Source organism: Sycon ciliatum, chromosome 5, assembly GCF_964019385.1.
Source record: "Sycon ciliatum chromosome 5, ocSycCili1.1, whole genome shotgun sequence".
NCBI lineage: Eukaryota > Metazoa > Porifera > Calcarea > Leucosolenida > Sycettidae > Sycon > Sycon ciliatum.
This window is the reverse complement of record NC_088647.1, coordinates 10,218,433-10,224,794: the sequence shown is the minus strand read 5'-3', so window position 1 is coordinate 10,224,794 and position 6,362 is coordinate 10,218,433. Positions and strand designations below refer to the sequence as shown.

At 49.8% G+C, this 6,362-nt stretch overlaps 1 protein-coding gene across 1 annotated transcript; it reads left to right on the top strand.

The window, feature by feature from the left end:
- Positions 1-407: 407 nt before the first annotated feature.
- Positions 408-1,202, top strand: LOC135816786 (protein BTG2-like). The gene has a single exon (XM_065329887.1). The coding sequence runs from the start codon at positions 408-410 to the stop codon at positions 1,200-1,202; it is 795 nt and encodes a 264-aa protein (XP_065185959.1).
- The last annotated feature ends 5,160 nt before the right edge of the window (positions 1,203-6,362 follow it).

Here is a 6,362-nt window from a genome sequence, read left to right as displayed (position 1 = left end):
AAGAAGAGAGACTCTCAGACAGTTCGAGTCAAGCGCATATAAAATGTGTGCTCCACATCTATGAAATCACTTCGTGAAGCCGCTCTAGGCTTATCCAGCGGTCGTTCTCCTAGTTGGCAGCAGTGCAGCAGTGTCGGTGCTCGTAATCGCTCTCGGTCAGCGAACCTACCGACCCAATAAAGCCTTCCTGTCAACCAGCGCTGCAGCTATTGTCTCCCGCGCGCTCCTGCTCGGCTGGCCAGTTGATTGCATCTTGCTCCGGTCAGCATCCCTGCTGGCTCTCCTCTAGTTTATTGCGGCTATCACGGCTCTTATAAGCTTAGGTGTTGGTTCTTCTGTTCCTGCGAGGGCTGCGTTACACTTGACGTTGTAGTGGTGAATAATATTTTTTTGCTCCTCGACCCAAGATGAGGGACGAAGTCTGTTGTGCTGCGAATTTCGTGGCAGAGTTGCTCAGCACTGGTGTTGAGTGCATGGACGAAGAGCAGGTTGAGATGTTCACGACAGACCTGACGCATCGCTTGATGGAACACTATAAATGTCACTGGCATCCCGAGAAACCCACGAAAGGCAGTGGGTATCGATGCCTGAGGATCAACCATCAAGCAGATCCCATCATTCAGTGCGCTGCAGATCATGCTTCGCTCACCTCCGAACTACATCGATTGCCAGCGGAGCTGACTATCTGGGTCGATCCGCGTGAGGTTTCCTACCGCATTGGCGAGGATGGATCAGTGTGCAATTTGCTCAAGCGAGCCGCGCCGCCATCCACCAGCATTAGCCCGAACGCAGAAAGTTGGTATCCTGCGTCTCGTTCGCCACCATCGCCGAGCGTCTCCCCACCTCGACAAAGTACATCGCCCAACTACAGCTACAGTCCTGTCAATTTCGAAGTGAGGCGCTCGCCGCTAACGCGCCGTCTCTCTCAGCCCGATTCGACTCCATGGAACCGCCAGGGCGCTTCTCTGTCATGGCTCAACGCCACGACGAGCAGCAGCAGCAATAGTAACAACTACAACAGCAGCGAATACACTCGCCACGTATCCTACAGACAGCAGTCGTATCCATCTCCTCCGGAGTCACCCCCGACGATTACGTCCAGCCATCACCACCACCACCACCACCAGTTCCTGGCTCGCTCTCCATCACCTCCCTACCGGAGCAGTCGCATGGCCAGGTTTGTGGCGACGCCCGTATCGTAAATGTATGTGGCAGCTATGTCCCTCTCCCTGACCCCAAGCCCTTGGTGTACAGATTTCGTTGTACAAGTTCCGTTGTGTACAGTCAGTGCCCCTTCACCCATTCCCATCGCTAAAAGCACATCAGTGTTGCTTGTGTAACATAGAGGTCCCAATCTGTATACATATCCTCACGTCTCCATTTCGCTCTCTGCATATACTAGCTGATGAAAGCCATCGCCAGTTTTGCTGGAAAGTGCTGTACTATAGTAGAAACCTCCCTGGCTCACTCTCCCCCAGCTCCTCACTACTTAGAGGCTGTGCAGTACGGTGTACAATGCTACTGCTGATGCCTGGTGCTTCAAAGTAAATCTTCCTGCTTGATACAGCCTCTACTATTTCTTATAAATCTGCTAATTTCTCAATTGATGTGGCCTCGCTTTTCACTCTGCACTCCATTCTGATTTTTGTTATCTGAATTACGATTTGTTCTCACCGTCCTCTTGATGCGATGATGGCTTTCGCCATGGCAATAGATATGATGATTTTCGAATCTCCGCATAATTATGATTCCCTGCAACCCTGAGCTTTTGATGATTATTTTGTTGATACAACTCATATGAGAGCAGAGAGATTCTGTCATCCAGAGAACACATTTAGTAATTTGCGCTATTGTTTTTCTTGCTTTATCAGACTTTGGTATTGCTTTTGAAGTTGCCAGTGACTGGCCCCTGCTGTTTTATTTTAATTATCAGTCCAGATCTTTTGATTCTATCCTAGAATTTTATTTCCCCTGTTCCGTGATTTTGGAAACGTGAACCCATCCAAACATAATATCCCTGGTGCGTTCTTGAGTCCGGCTTGTGCAAGGTAGTAGTTGATCAGTACTACTAGTACCAGTGTGAAGTCTGGTCTGTACCAGTACTGAGCACCTGATATTACCGTAATGGAATAGTAGAACAGTTAGGGAGCAAAATCATGGCATGTCCAGTACATCAGCTTCCAAAGATACCTCATCATGCCTGCCTACTCCGACTAAAGTCCAGTAAAGAGGAATGGCAGTGTGTACTCTGTCCACACATTATCACATTCAGTGATATTCTTCCAATACTACAAGCTGGTGTTAAGGTAAAGATGAGAGGGATGGAGGATTGTCATGCGCCAAACACCACTTCCTATTCCTGCTACCTATTTCACACTCACTCGCGCGCCACACGAATAACAACAGATGCAAGAGGACACTGACCGTACTGTGGGAAGGTGTAGACTCGAGACTTCCCAATGCACTAACATGACATTAATCTGATCCCACGCATGCAAATAATTTAGCCATTGACAAAAATAGAGAGAAATAGCTTCCTGCCATGATCTCAGCAAGAAAATGACAAACTGAACAGCACACTTCAGAAGAAATTGCATAAAACAACAGATGATATCCATGCAATTAAATTTCATCAAAAAACGGGCATGCATAATCAAATGTTTTGCCCTCGTCAATCAAACGGTGCGCATGTGCACGCGCACAAACACACGATGGCGGCCGGTGCTGCACAGTTACCGGTGTCTGGATGCTGCAGACCAACACGGACGGATGCGCGGCGGCAAAACCCGAGCAGGCAGCTGTTCACCGCTGAGCCTAGCGAGCCTTGCAAGTTGCAACAGTGCAGTGAATCTTGTCAATTCACAATCATCGGCCGGGCCATGCCCGTATGCTCAACGCACCCACTGCCAAGCATGGTGCAGTTACAGCGTCCGTCAGCTTTGCATCGTCCGCACAAGCTCTATATGGCAACACACAGCCTGCAGCAAATATTCCCGAGCATTGAATGGGCTTCAGACAGGATGACGGTGCGCGAGGAGGCACATGCTAACTAACAAGCCTGTGTGGGGTAGCTCTACAGCGGCTAACACCATCCTGGTGTCGCGTGCCGCACAACAATGGCCGTGACACAGGAAGAGGATGCGAGCCATCCGGAGACTGTGCCAATGCCAAGCGGCTTGTTTGCACCTGGGTCCAAGCATGCCCACACATCATCAGAGTTGGGAACTTTTTTTCAGCCCGAATGAATGTTTGCTCGTTCAAGGCACATGTCTGGAAGCAACTCGACACCACCTGTCCACATGACACTTGCCCTCGCACTAGCACTTACGCACCGTGGCCAGAAGTGGCTGTGCTGAGCAGACTACGATGGCCGCTGGCAGCATGATGGTCAGGAGAAACATCATCGGCAGTGGTCTGTTTGTCTGTCTGGCGGCTGCTTACACAGGTTCTGGCCACTCGTCTGTTACTTTCTTCCAAGAGCGGACGCGCTGTACTCGACGCATGATGTCACCGCACATCTCGCCTGTAGCGAATTCAAATAAGCGAACTTCTACTTTTAGACCCTGGTCGGCACTGAATGCTTGCTTCAAAGCCCACGCCCTGCCGTTTCCTTCAAAGGTGACGTACCCTTCGTCCGGACGTAGAGCCACCACCTGGATACCAGTGATGGACTCAAACGGTTTCAATTCATCATGCGATGCAATCAGTGCCTCTGTCAGCACCATGCTATTGCTTTCCACAAGAGGCAGTGCATGGCGAGCAGCCAGCGCACGGGCACGAGACTTTTCCAGGGCGGTGTCACGATCTACATTGTGAATGGCCTTCAGCTCGTGCAGATCAACAAGGATGTTGGTGACATCTGAGCTCAGGTGGTTAATATCTGCAACTGCTTTCGCCAGCAGTAGGTCGGAGATGTCCAGCTCAGTGATTTCCGGCGTCTTCTGGATAGCCCACTCGACGAGCTCGGACGCTTTCGTCAGCATGTCACCATCCTGGTGCTCCCGCTCCGCCAGCTTAGCAGCCTGCAGCAGTCGCTGAGCTTCTTGCTCCACCGTCCACACCACGCGCTGCAAGCAGACAGCGTCGCTGCCGTCTCCGTCATCGCGCTGCGTTGCCGCCATGAAAACCCTCTGCAGCATCTGCAGTATCCTCTGACGCTCCTTGTCTCCCAGCTCCGATAACACAGTGGAGATGCTATCCCAGTCAAACCCCGGCGATGATGACAATAACGTATCGCCGTTATCCGTATCCTGCTGCTGGTGGTGACCGTGGAACGGGTCTGTTTTCGGCGGTGGCTCCAGCACCACAGGTCTGCTCGTCTTCGCCGGTACCTGGCTTGGCTTCTTCTCGCGCAGAAAGGCGTACATGGCTGCAGCGCCAATGCATCCCACTACGACCGTGCGCATCTGCGTTTCCTCCCAGAGCAGAGAGAATCCTACCAGGCACATGTTCAGACCGAGGGCAAGTATTGCACCTCGGCTGAGCTGCGCTTCAATCATCTTATCGGTTTCCAAGTGCCCATAGCGACTCTGGTAGATGAACGAGCCAAGGAAACAGCCACCGATTAAGTACAGCAGCAGGTTGGAGAGGTGCTCCGGTACGATGTGCCATAACGACACGCTAACACCACAGCTCAGTAGTTTTTTGTTTCGCTCTGTAAAGAGCACTTAGGGTTCCCTGTAACAAGACGGCAACGTCTGTAGGGCCTTCCCTATCAAAATAATAAATTCTACTACTACTACTACTCAGTACCAACACCAGCGCCAGCAAAATCTGTCGTACAAACGTCATGTTCGCTTGCGCTTGGTAGAGCAAGGATGAAGGCCCAGAGAAAGTCAGAAAAGGCTCCGGACGCAGTCTTCAGCCGACCCAATGTTCTGGAGGATGACCATAAGATCGTCTGCTTCAAAGAACTTGGACTGAGAAAGGTCCCGACTGAGCCCTGTGTACCTCAGACTTCGATTGAAAACAAGATTTCGGCCGACGACGATGGTCGTCTGGCAAAGAGGCGGTGAAGTACCAGTTCAACAGCTTACAATGTACTGCTAGCCATGTCCATGTCCAAACAACCTTGCCATGAACAAGGTACTTCAACAAACACGAAACCGAGCAATGAAGCAGCAGCCACTAGGCACTACGACAGCTCCAGCGAACGCCTAGCCTGGTAGAGCAGCCACGACACTTGTTCAAACAACACTCAGCCAGAGGAAAAGAATCCAAGCCTGAAAGTGAAAATGCCGCCAAAAGCGAATAAAAAGCTTGCACACAGGAACACGTGACGTCACCTTGGTCACCATGGCAAAACTGCACGGTTAAGGTGGCTCACACCCTCTGCGCGCGCATCGTTTGAAAAGTGTAGATTTTCAGTAAATTTTTCGGTAGCGATGATTTTTGTGCGATCAATCGTTGTTGAACGTCTTCTCGCTTTTCTGCACTTTGAATTCTGGCGACCTAGCTAGAACCTGCTGCTAGTGTCCCTCTTCACTCGTTCTTTCTATGAAAGGGGAAGGCAGCACTCGCAGAAGATATTCCAAGAGTGCAATGTCGACTGGTGCTCGTACCATAAGAAGGGAGAAGTCCGCTCTTGAATCATGGCTGAGTATTAGAAAATTATTTCAGAACACGCGGCTCAGTTGTGTAGATTTCCTGCCAGTGCCACTGACATCTCGCGACCTTAATATTATAACTTGCTCGATCATCTCCCGCACTGACTGGCAAATTCGTCAGGTAGCTGTGGATGGATCGATTCAGGGATATCGAAGGTAAATACATCGAAGCACTTCAAACACGTTTCAAGACGCACTTAAAATTTTGTAAATGTGTCTTGAAAATTGTTTAGAACAATTCCACGGTACTTCAATACGCTGTTGAATTGTATCCTCTGCTTGGGAGTCTCAACTGTTTTATTGCTGCATGGCTTTCCTCAACACTGTTCACTGTACATGTATCGCGGAACGCAGATTGGATGGCATTGCGGAGGTGAATTTGATAATTTGTGACTGTGTCATCAACCAAGTGAGGACATCAAATATCAACAGGGACGCTCCGAAAATCACAAACGCTGCGAAATAGATATGAAATGGTCTTACACACTGGAGGGTATTCCACATTCATTGTGTCATATCTTTAGACTGTCCGAAAGTTTGTCGTGCCGTGCAACTTTCACAGACTAATCCGATAATTGTGTGGCCCTACTGGCACACACTCATGCGTATGCCGTTGAGTTTACCTATATGTGCACGCACATGTGTGTATACATATACAATTTTATTACGTATGCAAAATTAGGCAATCTACATGTACATATTATATGTGTGTGCACTCACTCCTATGACATAGAACGACAGTGCAGGCTATGTAAA

What these genes read in the sequence shown, in the direction of transcription:
- LOC135816786 (XM_065329887.1), top strand. Translation starts at nt 408, where the DNA reads ATGAGGGACGAAGTCTGTTGTGCTGCGAATTTCGTGGCAGAGTTGCTC.